At 48.9% G+C, this 21,341-nt stretch overlaps 2 protein-coding genes and 2 long non-coding RNA genes across 42 annotated transcripts in view; 3 read left to right on the top strand and 1 right to left on the bottom strand.

Moving 5' to 3' along the window:
• The window catches only part of R3HDM2 (R3H domain containing 2), a 162,806-nt gene extending 149,096 nt beyond the window's left edge, over positions 1-13,710 (top strand). For 23 of the 37 annotated variants that reach the window (XM_081821928.1, XM_081821912.1, XM_081821917.1 and 20 more), the window contains 9 exons: positions 32-186; positions 1,342-1,442; positions 6,599-6,768; positions 7,822-7,969; positions 9,286-9,383; positions 9,718-9,802; positions 10,587-10,852; positions 12,556-12,648; positions 13,591-13,710. In XM_081821928.1, coding sequence (XP_081678054.1) covers positions 32-186; positions 1,342-1,442; positions 6,599-6,768; positions 7,822-7,969; positions 9,286-9,383; positions 9,718-9,802; positions 10,587-10,852; positions 12,556-12,648; positions 13,591-13,644 — 1,170 coding nt within the window. In that variant the 3' untranslated portion in view covers positions 13,645-13,710. Of the gene's footprint in view, positions 1-31; positions 187-1,341; positions 1,443-6,598; positions 6,769-7,821; positions 7,970-9,285; positions 9,384-9,717; positions 9,803-10,586; positions 11,614-12,099; positions 12,199-12,555; positions 12,860-13,086; positions 13,219-13,590 lie in introns of those variants that run through there. The other 14 variants (XM_081821941.1, XM_081821943.1, XM_081821939.1 and 11 more) reach the window with 6 other exon arrangements.
• On the bottom strand, positions 27-4,139 carry LOC145721817 (uncharacterized). The gene is made up of 2 exons (XR_014145734.1): positions 3,771-4,139; positions 27-247 (listed from the first exon to the last, which is right to left on the bottom strand). It is a non-coding gene; the product is annotated as an uncharacterized LOC145721817 (long non-coding RNA).
• Positions 1,449-2,892, top strand: LOC145721818 (uncharacterized). The gene is made up of 2 exons (XR_014145735.1): positions 1,449-1,634; positions 1,933-2,892. It is a non-coding gene; the product is annotated as an uncharacterized LOC145721818 (long non-coding RNA).
• Positions 13,657-20,592, top strand: STAC3 (SH3 and cysteine rich domain 3). 3 transcript variants are annotated; one of them, XM_006740060.3, is made up of 12 exons: positions 13,657-13,792; positions 14,541-14,607; positions 14,872-15,139; positions 15,595-15,692; positions 15,904-15,976; positions 16,891-16,988; positions 18,560-18,626; positions 18,812-18,861; positions 19,161-19,246; positions 19,422-19,473; positions 19,559-19,696; positions 20,151-20,592. In XM_006740060.3, exons 2-12 carry the CDS (start codon positions 14,542-14,544, stop codon positions 20,247-20,249), a joined length of 1,095 nt encoding a protein of 364 aa, XP_006740123.1. In that variant the 5' UTR covers positions 13,657-13,792; position 14,541; the 3' UTR covers positions 20,250-20,592. The 3 variants fall into 3 exon arrangements, with proteins under 3 accessions (XP_006740123.1, XP_006740124.1, XP_081678076.1); XM_006740061.3 differs by lacking the exon at positions 14,541-14,607 and having other exon boundaries at positions 13,690-13,792; XM_081821950.1 differs by lacking the exons at positions 13,657-13,792; positions 14,541-14,607; positions 15,904-15,976 and having other exon boundaries at positions 15,010-15,139.
• Positions 20,593-21,341: the final 749 nt, after the last annotated feature.

Genomic DNA, 21,341 nt, shown 5'->3' with positions numbered 1-21,341 from the left:
AAGTGGTCATTCTCTTCTTATCTCTACCCAGGTCCCAGTGGGTAATGACTCGCAAAATGTGGTCCAGCCGCCTTTCCAGCAACCCATGCTGGTCCCTGCGAGCCAATCTGTGCAAGGGGGCCTCCCAGCAGGGGGCGTACCGGTGTACTACAGCGTGATCCCACCGGCTCAGCAGAACGGTACGAGGTGAGGACTCCCAGAGAGTCGGGGCACATCTCCCATAGACCTTCAGCAGCTTTCCACTGACCTAAGAAAAGAAAGACAGGGGTAAAGATTCCAGTGGTGCCCTAAAGCAGGTAGAATGTGAGGGAGTTCATTCTTCTTTTCTCCTTGTTGTTTTGACATTTGAATAAGAGCTCATCAGCAGAAAAAAATTCGTACTCCAGAGACAGAGGCTTTATGATGTCCCCAGTGTTTTGTTTTTCTTATCAGTGGGATTTAGAATTATGGGATAGAGACTGCTCATCATTAAAAGAAGCAATTTGGAGTGTATATATATATGTATATATACATATATATGTAAATTTTCCTATGTACCTCTGTTTATATCCATGGATGAATCTCAGATGGTCTATTTCTGTATGTCTATTTATATATATATTAGTATATGTCATAGCTGATAGAATTTTAGAGGTAGAAGCCACCTTAGAAATATTTAGTCCACTCCCCTTGTTTTATTTTTCTCCCTTTTATAAATGAGAAAATTCCAGCTAGGGAGATTAAGAAACTTACCCAAAGTCAACCAGCTAGTTAGAAGTAGAGCTGGAACTAGAAGTCAAGTCTGGGCCTACTTGTATGTATTTCTGTGTTGCTTGAAGTGTGTATGTTTACTTCTCTTTTTGTGTGTATGTCTCCATGTTATCTTGAGTATTGGGGCGGGGATTCCCCCTTTGTCTTTAGGTAACTCTGTTTGCCATTGTGTAAATATCCTAAATCAGACATCTCCTTAGTTCTGTTTTACCCATCTCTCTCTGGCACTGTGTGCCTGTTTCTGGCACTTCGTGTTTCTCAGAACGTGTGTGTGTGTGTGTGTGTGTGTGCGCGCGTGCACGTGTATGTGTCTGGTGTTTCAACACTGTTGGGAAGAAAGAGCCTGTGTCACTAACATTCCATCTGTAGCACTGATTAGCAGCTTCCTAATTGAAAGATGATCAAGTACAAATATATATAATTAACTTTGAACTGATGAGTGATTTTAGAAATTGCATGGCAAATTGGTCTGGGAATGACTGGCTGCTGCCTCTGCTTCCCACGGGGGAGGCCCGGCAAGCAGCAGCTGTTTGCCAGGAGCTGTGCTCCTCCCTCTCCCACTTTAACACTACTCTCTTCTCCATCCCCCAGCCCTTCTGTGGGGTTTCTGCAACCTCCCGGCTCTGAGCAGTACCAGATGCCTCAGTCTCCCTCTCCCTGCAGTCCACCACAGATGCCACAGCAGTACTCAGGTAAGAGGATAAAGAATTGGGAGGTGTTGGGTACCGGCAAGAGCAAACACTGCTGAAGGATTTGTGCTCTAGAGCTGGGAATGACAAGAGGGTTCAGGGATTGGCTCTGTCCCCAGCTGTAACACCACCACGAGGAAAGATCAGAGTCCTGACTGGTGTTTTCCAGGGGTGCTGAAGTTGACCTCTTGAGAGGTAAGGCTGGTTGCCCTATCTCCATCCCTGGGAAGCCACATCCTTGATTGGGTTCCTTGTTTTCTTTCTTTCTTATTTTTTTTTTCCTCCCTGTATCCAGCATTACACTCACCACTCACATGCCTTTGAGACATGAAGTGCTTACCTCTGTCTCCCGCACTCATTCTTCCTATAGACAGCTTTACTTTTCTGTTGGGAGTGTGAGGGAGGCTGATAAAATGCTTTTTAAGTCATATCTTAGATTTGTTTGGCAGTTTTTCAGATGTGCTCACATACATTGTATCATTTTAATTCTCAGCACAACTCTGTGAAGACAAGATTTAAGACTCAAAGAGGATAAATGACTTGCCTGAGGTCACGATCCTAGACCTTGAACTTGGGTCTTTTGCCTTTTCATAACCATCCTGCACCCTCAATATCATACTCCCTCAATATCAAGTACTCTGTTCCTTTCCCTCCAGTGGGAAATAAATGGCTATCATGTTCAATAGCTAAAGGCTTGCTTTGAAGGGGCAGCTGTCCCGTGAATAGGCTGATGCCATGCAGTGTCTCTTTCTGCCTTTGCCAGGAATTCTCCCAACACACCAAGTACAGCTACCCTTGTTTGTCGCCCTTTCACCTCACCCTGGCACAGCATTACACTGCAGCTAAAGCAACTTCGGGGGTTCTCCAGTGGAGGACGTCTTAATGCAGTCTCCAGCCATCCCCATTTCCCTCTGTTGTGGGAATATCAGAGTGCCCTCTTCTGGTGAGAGGGAAATATTTTGACAGTTTTCCCCATTTTAGAAATAAGATTTTCACCTAGGAGTTTTTGCACTCTGTGTTAGATGCTGTGGAATGGATTCCAGAATTAATCTTGCTCATAAGACATGATCAGTTCTTACCTTCAAGGAGCAATGACTTCTCCCTTCATCCAGACCAAACATGGCTCTCTCACAGGCTGAGAGGTTTTAAATTCAACAGCCTTTACCCTTTATTACATTACTGGTCTCTCTAGCTGTTTCTCCTAGCGTCCGCCGGGGGCACTTGACCTTGAAATTCCCAGTGGGATATGGAAATTGTAGAAACCAGCTCCAAGAACCACTGTAGCCTCTGGTGGTTCTTGCTCCTGCAGGGCATTTTCTCTCCTGTTTGTTAAAACAAGTGTGTGCATGTGCATATGGGTATACTTGTATGTGCATTTTTATGTGAATCCTTAGTGGTATCTCAGTGTATGTATTGGGTCTCTGTGGTTGTATCTCTTCATCTTCAAGTACAAGGTCTTAGAAACAAAGCAAGTGAGAAGAATTTTTCACTACCTACTCTGGACTTAGTGCTAGGTTAAGCAAACTGGAATAGCTATTGTTCTGAACGTTGGCAGCACTGGAGGTCTGGCCTGGGATTAGAAGGAGATCATCTGTGCTCTTCCCAAATCAATAGAAATGGAGGAAGCCCTCTTCATCATCTAGTTCCCTTACTTCTTTGGAATTTCCTATTATATGTCTTTTCTTCCAAGCTTCCCTGATTGATTGATTCTAGACTTCTCTGACTGATCCCTTGTACTCTTCCTAGGTGATGGGACCCTATGTTCCAGCTGTGTCACCTAAGAGACCATATTCACCATATCATTGATTTTAAGTCTTCAGTCTCTGCTCATGGGAATATAAGAGGAGCTGGAAGGAAAAAAACAAGTGCTGCTTCTTCCTTCCTTTCCAGTTTGCCCTTTATTGGGAGGAGAGAAAGCCAGCATAGCCCACAAGGGCTGCTATCACCTTCAGAGGACAGTCACCCGCCCTTCTTCCATGTAGCAACATGGTCACTTTTCCAAAAATAAAGGCAGGGATTAAGATTGGCTGTTCCTGGAACAACTGTTCTGGCTTATTAATACATTTTTGTAGTTGTCCAGTTTACCCCCAGGCCTAGACCTTAATTCCTCCACTGTGCTATTAGACAGCACTATAACCCCAGGAAATACTTTTCTTCCCACTAAAATGATGGCCCACAGGTCCCTTGAGGTTACTCCAGAAGCGCGTGTCTGGGGAAGATGCACACAGATGTGAAATGGCAGTGATACATATACACGGACTCCCAGCTCACTGTGACACAGCACCGTGGCCAGAGTGACGTATATACAGAAATAGCCTCTCACATACTTACTGGCTCATTTTGTAGCTGAGCGGATTCCAAAGCAGAAACGAACACTTTTCTCTCCCACTCCGTAAGGATACAACTTTCCTTCACCAAAAAAGGGGAAGAACACTAAGATACTGTTGGATTGTATCCTGTAATATGGGAAAGATTCCTGTGGATATTATTTCTCTGGACATTCCTTTCCATAGATTTGATTCCTGGTGGTAAGGAAGAAGTCTTATCAGTCTTCTACCTCAGAGATTTAAAAAAAAAAACAAAACTAAACAAAAACCAATTCTGCTAGACATAAATGTCATCTGTTTGTATTTATGCGGTTTGCTCTGCCAAATCGACCTTTCTGCCCAGGTTTAATGATGCCACTTAAAAAGCCATTCACACGTCCCCTCTCCTTTCAGAACTTTCAGGCTGAAATTGATTTCCTTATTCAACCCCCCTCTCCCCCTTCCCGCTTCAACCGAGGCCCCTTTCCCCAACCTGATTATATGGAACTGCTGTCCCTGGGTAGTGGGGTGGTTTTTCTCTTCTCTTTTCTTTCTTTTTTTTTTTTTATTGCCACATCCATTAAGAAGTAGCGACAGTTTAGCTGTTAACGGATGCCACCTGCTTTCGGCTTGAGGAAGAGAAGCATAAAAATCAGCTCATCAGCGTAGTGCTCTGTGTCCCGGCTGAGTGAAGGAACAATGCGCCAGGCCAGCGGGGGAGGGCTCAGTGTGGGGAGGACCAAGGCTGGGACTGAAAACCCTGGCTTTGTTTTTGTCGGGATCAGAGAAAATAATATGAGGATTTTGTTCTCTTTCCCCCTCCCCTTGAGCCCTCTAATAGCTCCTTATGGCTACATGTTGGTATTAGAAAGAGCTTCCACCATTTTCCTTAAATGCCCACACCCTACACACTCACATGTCCCCCCAATCCTTTCCTGGCCTGAGGCACTAGGCTCAGATTATGAGCTGCCTTCTAGAAAGCCGTAGATTTGATTATTTTTGCGTTGGCCCCCTCGGGTAACAATGAGGTGTTTGAATAAGGTCAATTGTAATTTTGTTGGAAGAGGATGTTGGAGCAGGTGGGGCTCTTTGGATGGGGAAAGAAAATGCCCAGAGCAGCTATAGTAAGGGGGGAGTTGTTAAATGTATGACACTCCACAGCTATTCGATTTTCTTGTGGCCCTTCCACAAGCCATGCTGACGAATACCCTGTCCCCTGTGGCAGAGGATGGGGAGAGGCGAGCCTGTCACTCTGAGTATTTGTGCTCTCTGATTAGATGGACCCCAGAGGGTGGGGGCCACAAATTGACTGGAGAATAGGGTACGACAGATGCTGTGTCTCCCAAGCTGCCCTCTGAGGCCTCCTGCTGCTGCTTTTCCTTCCCTTTGACTGGCGCTACCTGAGAAAAGCAGTCACGCTCACTTCCCAGCATGACCGGTGCCCAGGGCAGAGGCTGCAGCATTTCCCGTCCCAGGAAGCAATGTGACGGCGGCAGCCAGCGGCAACCTCAGAGCACCGAGCCGTGACAACGGCAGCCCTGTGGCAGGTTTTCGCGCTAGCCACCCCCAGTCCCGTTTCTCTCCCACCACACACACACGGACTCAGCCTGTCCCTCAACAGAGATCTAGCCTGAGAGGTCAGGAGCAAATGCTCAGGCTGGACAGTCCCCTGTGGGGAAGCAGAGCTCCCGCCCATCCCTCCCAGCAGGGACTGTCGTTCAGACTGCTTCTCCCTGATCCCTTACCTTGCCTTTCACCATGAGGAAGATTCAGGACTTAATGTTCTTCCACAGTGAGCTCTTCGCTGCCCCCGGCCTGTGAGAGGGTAAGGCTACCCATGGTTGTTTGTGCTAAAACCTCAGGCTCCCATCCAGTCACCTGAACCTGTCAGCAAAACCTTCAGAGAGTCTGACCCTCCCACTCGATTCCCGCCATCACTGCTCTAATTCAAAACCTCCTCGTTCTTTTTTCTGTAGAGGCTTTCCAATTCATGTTTCTGCCTCTGGTCCCTCCCTCTCTTCAGCCATTTTACATCTGGCCTCTTGAATTAGCTCTCTGAAGTTCTGTTCCCAACACCTACAGGATAAAGGCCCTTACGAGAACGTGCTTCAAATTCTGACACCAGCTGTTTGCTTAATGTGTGACTCCCTGATAGACTGTCCATCCTGCAAGGGCAAGGACCACTTTTGTTTGTTGTACACCCAGTGCCCAGCATAGGAACTGGCACCTAGTAAATGTTCAATAAATGTTGAATAAATGAATGAACATATCTCATCTCCCACTTCCCCTACACAACCCCTGTGCCTCAGCACCTTGAATTATTTGTCATTTCCTGAATGTGACGTACAGCTCCATGCCATTCCCAATTCAAGTGCTTCCTGGCCTGGCTTAGGGAAGCTGTGTGCATTCATCTCCAGAGCAACCAGAGAGATCGCTGACCTATCTGCAGCCATTACCAGAAAAGCCTGCACGTGCCTACGGCCCTGGCCCAAGCCCCAGGCTGGGACCTGTACCATGCCCAGACAGTTAAGCAATCTGACCTGGGCATTTGGTAATACCTGATTTTGACAAATGGAGTAGTTTTCTGCCAAGCATACCAGGCACCCCTCACCAGGTCAAGGCCACGAGAGCATTGGCATCTGGGACCCATGTCTCTTCCACTCAAACTTTCACTAGTTTGGGGAGAGGGGAGTCACACTAAATCAGCAACTATCTCAGATTCCTGGCAAGACACAGTTTAAGTGACCCTGAGGCGAGTGGGTTGATTGCTTACTGGCTTTCACACTCAGGGTTAGTTGGAAGGTCAAAATATAGTCTGAATTCACAACTGATCCCTTTCTTCCTGCCACTCAGGAGTGTCACCTTCTGGACCAGGTGTGGTGGTCATGCAGCTGAATGTCCCTAATGGACCCCAGCCCCCCCAGAACCCATCCATGGTCCAGTGGAGTCACTGTAAATATTACAGCATGGACCAGCGTGGGCAGAAACCTGGAGACCTATACAATCCTGACAGTAGCCCCCAGGTGAGTCCTGCAGCCCAACATTATCTTGGCAAGGAGGAGACCAGATTTTTCTCGGGGAATAATCTTTGCCATTGACTGAGCAGCCTCTTCTACTTGTCTTTCCATGGGCACTCTTCAGGGGGGAATCATAAGAGATAGAGGAGAGTATCTGCTTTCAAGGAACCTAAGATCTAAGGGACACATACTTGGAAATGCCAAGAGAATTCTTAAAACACTATGTCAAAAAGTGGATGTTAGGGCACCTGGGTGGCTCAGTTGGTTAAGCGACTGCCTTCGGCTCAGGTCATGATCCTGGAGATCCGGGATCGAGTCCCGCATTGGGCTCCCTGCTCAGCAGGGAGTCTGCTTCTCCCTCTGACCTTCCTCCTTCTCATGCTCTCTGTCTCTCAAATAAATAAATAAAATCTTTTAAAAAAAAAAAAAGTGGATGTTAAAATAATACAAATTGGGGCACCTGGGTGACTCAGTCCATTAAGCGTCCGACTCTTTTTTTTTTTTTAAAGATTTTATTTATTTATTTGACAAAGAGAGACACAGCGAGAGCGGGAACACAAGCAGGGGGAGTGGGAGAGGGAGAAGCAGGCTCCCTGCAGAGCAGGGAGCCCGATGCGGGACTCGATCCCAGGACCCTGGGATCATGACCTGAGCTGAAGGCAGTCGCTTAACCAACTGAGCCACCCAGGCGCCCAAGCGTCCGACTCTTGATTTTGGCTCAGGTCATGATCTCAGGGTCGTGGGGCTCTGAGCTCAGCAGGGAGTCTGCCTTGAAATTCTGTACTTCTTTCCCTGTCCTTCTCCCTCTGCTCCTCGCCTCTCCCCCCCGCTAACACTCACTCTGTCTCTCTCTAAAATAAATAAATCTTTTAACTAAATACATTAATTAATTAATACAAATTAATTAGGGACTAAGGGGGCTGTTGGAAGGAGCAATCTGACTTTGACAGAGTTCTGCAAGAGAAGTTTTCTGAGCGAGGTGAATTTTAAGCCAAGCCATAGGAATATCCAGAGGGTCATGTTTGGTGTACATATGATGTGTGCTCCTCTCTCCCACAGGCCAACACTCAGATGAGCAGCAGCCCCGTCACGTCTCCTACCCAGTCTCCAGCACCCTCTCCTGTCACCAGCCTCAGCAGTGTCTGCACAGGACTCAGTCCCCTTCCTGTCCTCACACAGTTCCCCAGGCCTGGGGGTCCAGCACAGGGTAAGGGGTTAGATTAGGGCTGGCTGCTGCCCTTCACAGCCCATTCCCAAGTGGGAAGATCCAGATGGTAGCAACAGGCAGGAAACCAGTGTGGCCTGGTCATCCAGCTCTCGGAGCCAACTCTTCCTTTAATATCCCTGTTTAGGCCAAGGACACCTGCCCCTCTTTAGTGCTGCCCATAGTCAGCTTACTGCAGACCTCCTTTACATTTTTAGTATTTACTACCAAGTCTACAAGGTAGGGGACTGTGAGCCCAGGAAAGAAACTTTCTAACGAACCTAAGAGTTTAACTCATCAGTACTGAGTCTGAGGGCTGAGACTATGGGGCTGTGTCAGAAACAGTGTGGTTTTAGAAGAGAGGACAGTGGAGTTGGGTTGAAAGACTTGGGTTAAAGTTCATGTTCTACCACTAATTAGCTTTGTGATGTTGAGCATGTTACTTAACCTTGGAACAAGGCCTCAGTTTCCAAATCTATAAAATGGGATTAATCACATATAAGATGGAAATAATATTATCTGTTTCTGCCTTGGCTGTCACAAGCAGTATTAAAAATCAGATGAGAATATGGTTTAAAAACTAAAGTGCTCTGAAATCTAACATTTATCAACAATAAAGTAACATTTATGGTGCTTACTGTGTACAAAGCATTACTATAAGTGCTTTCTGTGTCTTGTATTCACTCAACCTTCAACACTGATGAAGGGAAAATGTACCCAACCTCTCATTTCCAGTAACAGAGCCGGGATTTGAACCTCGGCGGTTTGGCTCTAAGCCTGTGCTCTTACCCACTCACTGTATTGCCACTCAACAGGAGTTAGAAACTTGAGCCCTGGGTTTGGGGTCGGATAATCTATGTAAGAAATTAGGGGAACCAGGCTGGCTCAGTCGGTAAAGCATGTGACTCTTGATCTCAGGGTTGTGAGCTCAAGCTCCATGTTGGGCATAGAGATTACTTAAAAAGAAAGAAAGAGAGAGAGGGAGGAAGGGAGGGAAGGAAGGAAGGAAATGAATAAATGAATGAATGAATGAAAAACATTTATAAGGGTCTGTAGGTTTCCTCCAGGGCCTTTCATCTGCAGTGGACAGAGCCCTTCTTCAAGGGTGAGGGAACCTAAAAGCCCCATTTGCCTGAGATACCTAGGCTGAGAGCCAAGGAGTTTAGGAAGAGAGACAACTTTTCAGTCAGGCACATGGGCACTCCTATCATAGAAAAAGTGGGAAAAGTATGCATTGTTGTCATCTATCTCCAGAGCCCCCATAAAAGTCATATCATGAAGTTCTAACTCCCAGAAAACCATCTGTTTTTCCTCCCTAGGTGATGGGCGCTACTCCCTCTTGGGCCAGCCATTACAGTATAATCTGTCTATCTGCCCTCCCTTGCTCCATGGCCAGTCGACTTACACGGTACACCAGGTAAGGGTGTCCACCAACAGACCCCTCTTCTCATCCAGGCCCCTAGCTCTGAGCCATCCACCTCAACCAGTGGGGTGGACCGGGGAGATAGCACAGTGAGAATGAATAAAGTGGGAGGGGCCTTACCCTTCTACCATACTCATTCTTCCCACCTGACCCCAGTGCCAAGGGGGAAGGACTCTGTTTCTCAGTGGCCACTCTGGCTAGTCTGCCTGCCTGGTGGGGCAGGATCCTCAGGGTTGGGTGCTGCTCCTTAATCTTTCAGACAGACATTAGGATGCAAGGCAGTCAATGTTGTTTACCTGGGATGAGAGTTATCTTTCAAATGTTGAAGGGACAGAGTGGATTGAAGCATGGAAACCGGAGCAAGAGACAAGCACTCAAATCTGCCTCCACTGACCTGGGGACAACAGATGTCGGTGAGTGACAAAATGCTGAATCCCCAAGAGAAGGTGCTCACCCCTCCAGCCTGCATTACCAGCCCAGGAGGAGTGAGAAAAGCCAGCTTAGGGTGGGGAGTAGAAATAGGACCCTTCTGTACTCAAGAGCAAGGAGAAACTGAGAATTGAAGCATCTCAGTCCTCCTTATCAGGCCATTTCAGGTCCTGGGAAAGGTGATGGGAAAAACTGAGTATAACACAGTGGCGGGGGATGCTGAGCCTGTTAACAGGAGAGTCTTATGAGAGTGGTCCTGACCCTAATCTAGGATGTCTGCCTTGGTAGTCTTCCTAGTCCTTTAAGAGAAGCTTGACAAGAGAATATGGGGGAGTAACCCCCCTGCAGGCCTTCCCCACTAAGCATTACCCTTACTTGGAGTGGTTTGCTAAACAAGGAAAGGCAGGGAAATGGACTTCCCTAGATGAGAAGGAAGAGGGATCTCTGGGAAGGGGACGACTGTGGGATATATTTCAGATTGGGCTACTGACTTGGCACAAGAACTGAGGTGTAGGTCTCCAGATCTGAAGAAATCTGGGATTCTGACCCCCAGTTTCTTCTTAGTCTAAGAGAAGAAAAAGGTTTTTTTGTTTCTCCTAGCTGCCTAGATGGTGGGGTGTTGCATTGATTTGGGGAAGGAGGAATGGGCCAAGTGGGCAAGGCCAGGCTTTTGAGGACGCCGTCTATAGACTTGGGTCAGCTGCAGACTTCTCTGCTGCCTGCTTGCTACTCTTCTCACAACGATGTCCTCTCTCCTCCCCCTTCCAGTCCTGGGCCGGGTGCTGGAGGTGACAGATCTCCCTGAGGGCATCACTCGGACCGAGGCGGACAAACTCTTCACTCAGCTTGCCATGTCTGGCGCCAAGATCCAATGGCTCAAAGATGCTCAGGGGCTGCCTGGCGGGGGCGGGGGGGACAACAGTGGGACTGCTGAGAATGGCCGCCACGCGGACCTCGCTGCCTTGTACACCATCGTGGCTGTGTTTCCCAGCCCCCTGGCTGCCCAGAATGCCTCTCTTCGCCTCAACAACTCTGTGAGTCGCTTCAAACTTCGAGTGGCCAAAAAGAACTATGACCTGAGGATCCTGGAGCGAGCCAGCTCCCAATAAACGGAGGAGGGGAAGGGACCGGCACAGTAGGGGTGGGGGCAGGGTGGAGGGGGTCGAGGGATCCTGACAGATCACAGACAGAGGCAGAAAGGAAGGTGACAGACACTGAACTGGAGCCTGAGACAGTGGGGATGAAGATGGAACAGACACACTGGCACTGGACTCCTCCTTGCTCCCCTGCCATGGGTCCCCTCATTTTCCCCTGGTTGGCCCCCCTTGCTTCCCTCTCCTTCCCATCCTCTTCTGTCATTTTTTATCTCTTCTCCCACCATGAAATTAATTTTTTTCATATTTTTTTGGTCAGGTAGAATTGGGAGGGTCCCACACTCCCCTATTCAATCTCCTTACCATCCCAAGCTCCCTTTTCATTTCTGGTCTTTATGAATATATTTATATGGACAGAATTAAGAAAAGCAAAATTGATTTCCCCTTTCTCTCACTTCCCCCATCTTGTCTCCCCAAACCCCAAAGAGTTAAAACTTGGGCCTCCCCCCACCTCCCAGAACACTTGTATATTGTTTGTTTGAGGTTCGTGCCGCAGTAACAGACAGTATTTAATTGCACATACAGATGTTTGCTGGGTATATTCACTGTAAATTTTATTTAATCTGATTTTTTGTTTGTTTGGGGGGTTACTTGGGGGGAGGTTGATTTTGTTTTTAAATATAAAAAAAAAAAATCTGTCACTGGACGTCAGTCCCTGTTTCTCTGTTGCTGCCCTGGTATGGGTGGGGGTTGGAGGTCCTGGGTAGGTACAGTCCCACAGCTGTTGGAGGGATCTCATATAGGTTGGGATGGCTTTCCCTAGCATATGCACACATACCTTCCTAACACTATTCCCTCATCCCATTCTCCTCCTTGGACATAATATTCGGACAGGTGGCTGGGTCTCCAATGGGACCTTTATTCTGGGCTCTCCCAACTCCCAACTCCCAGTAAGTGTGGTTTCATCAAACACATCCGTTCTCAACTCCAGACCTCTGAGTCCTTATTAGTAAAATAAGAGACTTGGACTAACTAGCTTACCTCTGAGGTTCCTTCCACTATGTTAATTCTGTGATACTCATTTAGGGTCCTCACGGCTGTCTGGGGAGGGGTGAGTGAGGTCCAAAACTGGGTTGAGATGGTGGCCTCATACGTGTCCAGAATCTGATCTTCTGAAAACGTTTCAGGGCTGGAGGACTTGGGCCTGTCTTTAATACAAAAGCCATTGAGTGTTGCGTAGCAGAACAGAAGTGGATGTTTTTATAATAAAAGCTACATCAATTGAACTTGCAGTGCCAAGATGCCGTATTATCCAGGCATGCTCAGCAGTCCTTGTCCTATGCAACTGAAGAAAGGTGAAAAGCAGACATTCCCTACCCCGCATGGACGGAGCTTTTCCTCTCTCTGCAGCTTCTCAAAGCTAGCCCTGTTGTTGTGCAGCCTGTCAGACCAGGGCCATTAAGAGCCATCCAGCAGCCCCTATTCAATCTCACCCACCCCTTAAAGAAAGAAAAAGAGTAGTGACAGAAATGACAAAGCACATGACCCTGGAAATCTCTTGGGTTTGGGTAGCAGTATCTCTAGCCAGGCTCCTCTGAGGCTTGTCTGACCCAACCTCCAATGTAATCCTTTACTTCTTACAGATACAAGGGATAAAGCAGCACTACATGACCACATCCAAATGGCTGTCCTCCGAGATGGGAGTATCTTCTCTTTCAGCCATGTCACAGTCCAGAGTAGGAGAAGCCTGCATCCCTGCGAGATAAGAATGCCAGATACCTCACTGACCCATAAGTTCATATACCAGGGCATCAGATGAGGGAGATGGAATCAGGAAATCCAAATGATTTCGCAAGTGTGGGGCATGGCTGTCTTACCTCCAGAAGTTTGCAGTCCTCGTGGGGAGACCGACATTACTTAGAGAAGATAACCCGCCCCCACCGTGTGGTAGCTATTGTCTTCTGTCCAGTGGGAACGGGACCATCTCTACCCTGACCATCAGACCCACACTCCCCCAGAGTCCCTCAGACAGAAGTCCCAGCCTGGATTTTTTCAGTAGCTCTTAGATTTCCCTTCACCCTGAGGACAAGATTTTAGAAAGGGGGTGGGGGGATGTTCCTGGGGGCACTGGAGGGAGTAAAGCAGTACTATGCATGTTCTTCACTCCCTTTCAGGATGGCAGCGAGGTACCCCTCCAACTATCCATGGATAAGGATGCAATCTAGTCTGGCTGATAGGAAGCCTCTGAGAACTGAAACTCTCCTTTCTTCACCAGTTCCTGGCCCTTTCCTTCCTAAAGGTTTGAGGTAGAGGTAGATCAATGTTTGAGGGTGTAAAAACACATGGCCGCAGGAAAGACAATGGCTAAAAAATCAAAAGCTAGTTCCTAAAGTAGGTCCAGGGAAGGTAGAATTGGAGAGGTGTTTGGACCTTGGGGAAAGCTGTTTACAATTTCATCTTTACCTTCAGTCATCCAAAATCACCTAAATGAGTATGCAGCATGAACAGACACTGTCCCTTCTTGAATTTAGCTAGAACTGACCTGTACACCATAGATAAAAAACCAGGGTATAGTAGCTCTGGGGGATGGGAGGAATTAGGGTCCGGCCCAGCCCAGACCTCCCCGTGTCCAATTTCTCTGTGTCAGCTGTGTCGCTCAGCTGTCCACTTTCCTCCAGCCCTGTCATTTCAGCTCTGACACCAAGGCGAGAGACTGGGAGGTCTACAAATAACGTCTGGGTAGCCGGTGTGAGTACAGAGGGTACTGGGGGGGCTTAGCCCCCAAGGAAGAGGACCAGTCCTCCCCCAGCACCACCATCAAGACCCCAGGGGCTCCCTCTTCCCTCCACAGACTGTGGACTGACTTAGGGAATCCCAAACGTAAGTTGCCTCTTCATCCTCTGCCCATTGCCAGAACTGCTCCCCGCAGATTCCCCAATCTGTAGCCTATTCAGTGTCTTCGTTCCTCTCTTGCCTGTGAGTAGTTAGGGTTTTAGGAGTGAAATTATGACTCCAGGACAAGAGCTAGGATTGGAGGGTGGGGTGGGGGTGGTGTCAAGGGAATGGAGTAGTAAGGGAAGGAAAGGCTCATATTACTCTGAAAACTTAAAATAGCTGAGGACTGAAGCAGGCTGGGAACTAGGCCCCGGGCCCCTGGGACTCAAGAAAGGGGCTGGGGTGAACAAATGTCCCCAGCCCATCCCTCCAAGCATGCTTCTGGACACACACATTAAACCTCTTGAAGAAAGGGGATCTGGGAAGATGTGTGTCACATCTCTCTTGCCCACAGATTCCCAGGAGAAACAAACTAGGAAAATCCCTAAACCATGCAGCTTTGAGCACTGTGTTGGGGCTGGAAACTCGGGTGGCCCCATAGGGCAGGGAAGGATGTGCATCAGTTTGAGGAACCAGTTGGGAAGTTCTTTGGTCTGTTGTGCTTTTCTCTGGACCTCCATGGAATCTTTCTGTCAATAAGCCTGTGAAAGGATTTCTGTTTAACCAAATTTCTCCCAAAGTCTCCCATTCAAGGACCACCCTACGGTGAGGGACAGGAATTAGGACAGGGACAGGGACAGGGAAGAATGGCAGTCAGGGATTAGATTTCATAGTGGGGTCCAACCTCTTGCAGGATGACAGAAAAGGAGGTGCTGGAGTCCCCTAAGCCCTCCTTGCCAGCAAAGACTCGGCAAAGTAGGGTGAGTCTGGGCCTGTGATCACCGGTGTGGGGAGCTGGGAAGCCACCGCAGCCCTTGAATGTTTGAATTGATCTCACTTGTATGTGACTCATCCATCGTCGGAATGCTAGCCAGCACCTGCAGCCCCCAATATCTCCTAATCCTGGGGTGTGCCCCTTGCCCACGCTAGAAAAATGTTTAGTTAGCTTCAGCCTTACCTGCTGTAGAGAGCATGACAGTTCTTTTAACTTTGGGTTTCCTCCCCTCCCCCATCCCCGCCCTCAGCTACAGCGGCTGAAGCAGTTATTCAGGAAGGAGCCTCCGGGGACAAAGGAGATGGAGCTTCCCCCAGAGCCCCAGGCCAATGGGGAGGCAGTGGGATCTGGGGGTGGGCCCATCTACTACATCTATGAGGAAGAGGAGGAAGAAGAGGAGGAGGAGGAGGAACCACCCCCAGAACCTCCTAAGCTTGTCAATGACAAGCCTCACAAATTCAAAGATCATTTCTTCAAGAAGCCCAAGTTCTGTGATGTCTGTGCCCGGATGATTGTGCGTGAGTCACGAAGGGAAGTGGAGAGAGTGTGATGTTGGAGGCGGGGGGTGGGGGGGTTGGGGGGTACAGGCTCAGGAGAGGAGCATTTGTATAGCAGGCAGGCTGGGGCAAGAGGTGGCTTTAAGAAAACACTATTAGAGGGGCGCCTGGGGGGCTCAGTCATTTAAGCATCCGACTCTTGATTTCAGCTCAGGTTGCAATCTCAGGGTCTTGAGTTCGAGCCCATAGGGCTCTGTGCTCAGCAGGGAACTGCTTGTCCCTCTCCCTCTGTTCCTTCCCTGCTTGTGCACTCTCTCTCTCAAATAGATAATCTTTAAAAAATAAAAACAACACTATTAGAAACTGAGAGTGTTGGGTCCTAGACAGAAAAGGGACCTGAGAGCTAGAGTAGCAGCACTGGTACAAAGGGAAGGGGAAATCAAGAACCTCACCCAAATGTTCTTCCCTCTCCCAAGTCAACAACAAATTTGGGCTCCGCTGTAAGAACTGCAAAACTAACATCCATGAACACTGTCAGTCCTATGTGGAGATGCAGAGATGCTTCGGCAAGATCGTGAGTAGGCTCTGGGAAGCGAGAAAGTAGAAGGGAGGGGACGTGTTGCCAGCACCCCCCTTCCAGTCCCTCCCAAGTCATCACTTCCATTTCCCTGCTTTTTCTTTCTCAGCGCATCTCTTACTCTAAGAAGGGGCTGCACTCATGGGAGAGATGGGGTTCTGGGCCATACCTTGCTGTCTCTAATGCTTTCTCCCATCCCATCCTACAGCCCCCTGGTTTCCATCGGGCCTATAGCTCCCCACTCTACAGCAACCAGCAGTACGCTTGTGTCAAAGATCTCTGTAAGTGCTCCATGTGGGACCCAAGGGAAAGGGCAAGCCTAGAGATGGTTCCAGCACCACCTCTAGATTTGGAAGCTAAATTCTGAAACAGAAAGATTCTGTTTCCCATGGTTCTCTCTAAACCTAATATTTTAGCCAATTTGAATACAGAGTCAATATTCCTGTTTTAATAGCTGAGGAAGATAAGATTTAGCAAGGGCTCTGTATGTCTAACAGGAGACCGAGACAAGACTGAAACCTTCATCTGCCTAGCTTCAAAATCTGGGCTCTTCCTCTGTAAAACTATTTCTAAGCAAGAACAAGGATTCTTGACTGTCCTCCTCCTTGTTACAGAGTAATACTAGTCTCAGGGCTAGACCAAGAGCTGTGGGCTTCCTGGGCAGATTCATAATTCGGCAACCCTTACAAATTCGTTGACAATTTACTCAACACTTATTTGGAGGAGAGGCTGAACTTTATGAGGAGCATGGGTGGAAAAAGGAAGAACCCACTGGTGGCAGCACCCCAGCTTGCACATGCCACTCAGTGGAACAAAAAAGCCAGCAGTTAAAGGACCACTCTCCCTAGAAGGAGAATAGTGATTGTGAGCATCCCCCAACTCCCAAGCAACTTAGTAGCAAGGTTGTCTTTCCAACATCATAAAATGCTCTGCCTGGAAGCAGTGCTGGTATTTTTCTCCATCACATTACATTTCCAGTGATGTTTTTAGAGCTCTTTATAGATTGATGACCTAGATAGGCCCAGCTGACCCTACCCTAATTACACACACACACACACACACACACACGCGCGCGCGCGCGTGCGCACATATCCATCTACTCGATCCCACCTCTCCCTTACTTAGGTCTCTCTTTCCTCCAGCTCTTTCTCTGCTTCCCCAGTAATGGCTTCTTTCTTCTTCCCATTCCCACTAGCTGCTGCCAATCACAATGATCCTGTGTTTGAAACCCTGCGCACTGGGGTGATCATGGCAAACAAGGAACGGAAGAAGGGCCAGGCAGATAAGAAAAATGTGAGCACCATATTTTCCTCCTGAGGTCCCTCCGAGAAATTCCATTGAGCAGTGGGTCCTGTCTCCTCTCTGGAAAACTGTTAGAAGCTAGGGATTCTCTTCCCCTAAAATCGCACATAACCCAACAGACACATTTTTGCATGCAATATTAGAGGGCCTCAGGTTGAGAACTCCCGCCATAGCATGTATTTTCTTCAGAAACTCCCTTCTGGAATTGTCAGATTAAGTACCATACCCCACTGAGGTCTGGGTCCCAGGCCCCCGGCATTGCTGGACAACAGAGGCAAGAGCCATACTTTTGGATTTGGGGAAGCAAACCTATCATGCCAAGTAATCAGAATTCTAGAGCCATGAAGGGTCCATGAATATCATCTAGTCTAACTCATTTATCCTATAGATGAGGAAACTGAGGCCCCAGACTAGCGGCCAAAAGCAACTTCATTTCTTTTTGAAATAGAGTTACTAGATTGGTAATATCATAGACTTGCATTCAGTTTGGCAAAGAATTTGTTAGCATATCCTTATATCTTTCTGGACCACCAGGATGGACTGATATGATTAACAGTTAGGTGGAGTCCTAAAATTGGATGAATGACTGTGCCCAAAGGATCCAGGTCCTGTAGGGAGTGTCTAGCTCGAGGGAGATTTCTGATACCTTATAACATGATTTGGTCCTCGGTCCTCACCTATGGAGATTTTTCTCACGGATGCAAATGAAAATATAAATGGTATTATCCCTTAAGTTTGTGGTAAACCTAGGAAGGAAAACTTATACACTGAACAGTATATTCAGATATCTTATGGACTAGAAAAGCCCAAAACCAATAATTTGAAATTTTGTAAGGAAAAATGTACATGTCTGTTCTTGGATCAAAAATATCAACCATACAAAAACAGAACTAGGGATTGGCCTCAGAGTAGTTGATATGGAGGTTGGGTGCAAATTAAGAGATTTCTGTAGAATGAACTATGATTTACAAGGCCATAGCCATGTGATTTGACTGCTTCCAGAAAGGCAAGCACACTCAGGTTCTATTCTCTTAAGGGAATTATAAAAACTGTGCTGCCCATTTTTCTCTTACACACTAGAGTATTTTTAAGAACAGATGTAGTAAAAATCCTGGAATCGGCATCATGGGGAAGGGAGTGATTTAAAGGGATTAATTAAGGAAGAAAAGACAGGAGGGACTTACCAGCTATCCTCAGATCTTTAAGGGGACTATGTTTGTTCTATATTGCTCCAGAGGCCAATTCAGGACCAATTACTAAAAGTTACAGGGAGACCGAATAGGTTTAATTTAGGGAATTGCCCTCAAATGGCATGGGCTTACTTTGTAAGGTAGTGAGTTTCTTGTCATTAGCTACATTCAAGCACAAATGTGGATGGTCCACCTGCCAGGATGTTTTACAGGAAGCTCAGGCATTAGGCTGGTGGTTGAACTAGGTATTTCCTCCAAGGCTTCTTCCAAACCTGAGATCCTATTATTCTGTAGTTGGCTGGCCTGGCTGGAGAGCCAGGGCAAGTGTGGGTTCCCAGGAGAGCATCTTCCTAACTCTGGTACCCCCTCCAGCCTCTAGCAGCCATGATGGAAGAAGAGCCAGAGTCTGCCAGACCAGAGGAAGGCAAACCCCAGGATGGTGAGTGTCACCCACCTCCATCCCTAGAGAGGGAGTAGGGTCAGGGACTCTGCTGTGGTACAGGGGATGGAGGGCCAAAGGGCATGCCAGGTTTGGAGATCAAAGAGGCTCTGCAACAGAAGAGTAAAAGAATGAGGGCTACCCTCCAGAAGCTAGAGACAACTTGTCGGTGTTTCCCATCCCAGGAAACCCTGAAGGGAATAAGAAGGCTGAAAAGAAGACACCTGATGACAAAGTGAGACTCTTTTCTCCCTGCAGGGACCCCAGTCCTCTCCCCAACCCAGGTCTGACACCACTCATGGCCTCAGCAGAAGCTCACACTTACTCCATGACTTCCCATCACCCTTAACCTGCCTTCTCCACCACCTCACACACATGTGCGTGAGCATGCATGCACGCAACAGAATCCTCTTAGTTCAGGGACCTGGAAGAGAGCTGTAATGTAGTATGTCTGGAGAATGCCCCTGCCTTGGACTCCTGCCCCTCAATGTGGGACAGAGGAGTCCGAGACTCATCACCTCCTTTCACCCCCAGCACAAGCAGCCTGGCTTCCAGCAGTCTCATTACTTTGTGGCTCTGTATCGGTTCAAAGCCCTGGAGAAGGACGATCTGGATTTCCCGTGAGAGGCCTTAGGACTGGGATGGGGGTGTACCGGGAGTGGAGAGGGGAGAGCCTGGCTCCCTATGGGAAAGGAAAAGGGGGCACTCATGGCTTGGAGCCTGTTGGGGCTGGACCTGGGCCAGATAGGTAAGTAAGCCCCCTAAATCTCAGAGGCCTCTCCCTTCCTCTCCCAGGCCTGGAGAGAAGATCACAGTCATTGATGACTCCAATGAGGAGTGGTGGCGGGTAAGAGAAATGGCTGAGGCTAGGGTGGGACATCATTTGACTTTAGAATCAGACTGAGACTGATTCTCCCTACCATCTCCTCCAGGGGAAAATAGGGGAGAAGGTTGGATTTTTCCCTCCAAACTTCATCATTCGGGTCCGGTCTGGAGAGCGTGTGCACCGTGTGACCAGATCCTTCGTGGGAAACCGCGAAATAGGGCAGATCACTCTCAAGAAGGACCAGGTAGGGGTGCCTGGGTGGCACAGTGGGTTCAGCAACCGCCTCTAGGTTTCTCAGCTCGTGATCTCAGGGTGGGAAGATTGAGCCCTGCGTGGACTCTGTGCTTAGGGTGGAGTCACCTGAGATTCTTTCTCTCTCTCCCTCTGCCCTTCCTGCTTGTGTTCTCTTTCTCTAAAATAAATAAATAAAATCTTTAAAATATATAAAATAAATATAGATAGATGATAGATAGATAGATAGATAGATAGATAGATAGATAGATAGATAAAGGACCAGGTAGCTCTGGCGCCCCAATCCAATCCCAGGCCCCAGGGTTCCTCGGCAAACCATACTCCTTGCAGATCTTAACTCATTAATGGGGCTAGGATAGACCTCCATGAATCCGGGCTCCCCTGCTCTCCTCTTCTACCTTTTCCCTTAATCCCTCTCCTACCTAAACCTTTAATCCTTCATTCAGATCGTGGTCCAGAAAGGAGATGAAGCCGGCGGCTACGTCAAGGTCTACACCGGCCGCAAGGTGGGGCTGTTCCCCACCGACTTCCTGGAGGAGATTTAGGCGTGCAGGCGCCTGCTGACGGGAGATACCCATGCCCCATTCTGGGCAGGCCCAGTGGAGGTTGGGGAGGAAAGGGGCGAAAGCAACTATGCTGGATGGGGGAGGGGTGGGAAGGCCCGGCGGAGCATGGCGGGGCTTCCGGGAAGGGACTGGTTCCCGCCCCCCTCCCCCGGCCTCGGGCCTTGGATACCTGCTAGGCAGAGCAGCCTCACCTGCAACTCCTCAGGCCCAGCCCGCGGGAGCTGGAAAAAGAACGCGTCCCCACTAGGAGGCGCCCCGGGGGTGTGGGAGGCGAACTGTCGAACGCTGCGAATGTATTAAAGTTTTGAAAAAAGTTAGAAAAGTTTGTTCTTTAACTAGGGGCCGAGTAGAGGGAAGCGGTGGAGAATCCTCCCCAGCTATGTCACCTCACTAGCATCAGGTAACCCGACATCCACCTGGGCTGAGGCCGGTGGGAGGTGAGGAGACAGGTGCGTCCGCCAGGCGAGGCCTCTGTTGTCAGTGAAGAAAGGGGAGCCTGACTGCAGTCAGGCCCCCGCGCCCCGGCGTCTAGAAGGACCTGGCACCAGAGTAGGTCCCCCTAGCTCTTGGCGATTTAGCCGCGAGCAGCCCCCCTTACATTTCGGAACCTGGCTCAGTGCCGAGCTAGGCCGCCAGGGGGCGATGCAAGATCTCGGTTGGAGAGCGAGGGACGGGGCGGGGGGAAGGGGGGGGCGGAAGGAGAGAACCTGAGACACCGTGCGGGAGACCCTGGGCCTGGGAGGGGGTGAGGTGCGTGCCGTCTCCATGGCAACACTTCCTCAAGTCCTCTGGGAACCAGCGAGCGAGGCCGGGGGGCCTAACCCCTCCCGCACGGCCCCCGCCCCAGCCCTTTGCGACAGGTACCGAGAGGGCGCTGGGCAGACAGCAAACCGGCTCACGCGGAGACCCCCCTGCGGCGCGCCGTATGCAAATGTTATTGTTTGCATATGCAAATATGCAAATATGCCGGCCCTGGTCACGGTGGCAGGTGGCGGGGAGCGGGAAGGTGTGGGGAAGGGAGCTGAAGGATACGAGGAGTTTGGGGACCTGGGAGCGGACCAGTGAGAGGCA

The sequence above is a fragment of the Leptonychotes weddellii genome, chromosome 5, assembly GCF_054177405.1.
Source record: "Leptonychotes weddellii isolate Sample4059 chromosome 5, ASM5417740v2, whole genome shotgun sequence".
Taxonomy (NCBI): Eukaryota; Metazoa; Chordata; class Mammalia; order Carnivora; family Phocidae; genus Leptonychotes; species Leptonychotes weddellii.
The sequence above is the reverse complement of the archived record's forward strand: the minus strand, read 5'-3'. Positions and strand labels throughout refer to the sequence as shown.

Coding starts and splice junctions, on each gene's coding strand:
- STAC3 (XM_006740060.3), top strand. CDS start 14,542: ATGACAGAAAAGGAGGTGCTGGAGTCCCCTAAGCCCTCCTTGCCAGCA. Junction 15,140..15,594: donor CTGTGCCCGGATGATTGTGC/GTGAGTCACGAA, acceptor CCCTCTCCCAAG/TCAACAACAAATTTGGGCTC. Junction 18,862..19,160: donor AGAAGACACCTGATGACAAA/GTGAGACTCTTT, acceptor TTTCACCCCCAG/CACAAGCAGCCTGGCTTCCA.